The sequence below is a fragment of the Leptonychotes weddellii genome, unplaced genomic scaffold, assembly GCF_054177405.1.
Source record: "Leptonychotes weddellii isolate Sample4059 unplaced genomic scaffold, ASM5417740v2 HiC_scaffold_81104, whole genome shotgun sequence".
Classification (NCBI taxonomy): Eukaryota; Metazoa; Chordata; class Mammalia; order Carnivora; family Phocidae; genus Leptonychotes; species Leptonychotes weddellii.
The window spans coordinates 1-403 of record NW_028051695.1 but is presented as its reverse complement, the minus strand read 5'-3'; the positions used below and the strand labels follow the sequence as shown (position 1 = coordinate 403).

The 403-nt window shown below is 63.5% G+C and overlaps 1 protein-coding gene across 1 annotated transcript; it reads right to left on the bottom strand.

Annotated features, from left to right (window-relative positions):
- Positions 1-3: 3 nt before the first annotated feature.
- Positions 4-400, bottom strand: LOC145719899 (histone H2B type 1-B-like; the record flags this gene model as incomplete). The annotated part of the gene is made up of 1 exon (XM_081811508.1): positions 4-400. A coding segment is annotated over one exon (324 nt), but the record flags the coding sequence as incomplete, so codon positions are not given.
- Between the last annotated feature and the right edge of the window lie 3 nt (positions 401-403).

The following is a 403-nucleotide window of genomic DNA, read 5'->3' as shown; positions in this document are numbered from 1 at the left end:
AGGTGGGTGGCTCTGAAAAGAGCCTTTGGAGTCAAGCGGCCGGCGACTCATGCGAGCGCCGTGTCCCGGCAGGGACTCACTTGGAGCTGGTGTACTTGGTGACCGCCTTGGTGCCCTCGGACACGGCGTGCTTGGCCAGCTCGCCGGGCAGCAGCAGGCGCACGGCCGTCTGGATCTCCCGGGACGTGATGGTCGAGCGCTTGTTGTAATGCGCCAGGCGGGAGGCCTCGCCGGCGATGCGCTCGAAGATGTCGTTGACGAAGGAGTTCATGATGCCCATGGCCTTGGACGAGATGCCGGTGTCGGGGTGCACCTGCTTGAGCACCTTGTACACGTAGATGGAGTAGCTCTCCTTGCGGCTGCGCTTGCGCTTCTTGCCGTCCTTCTTCTGGGCTTTGGTGAC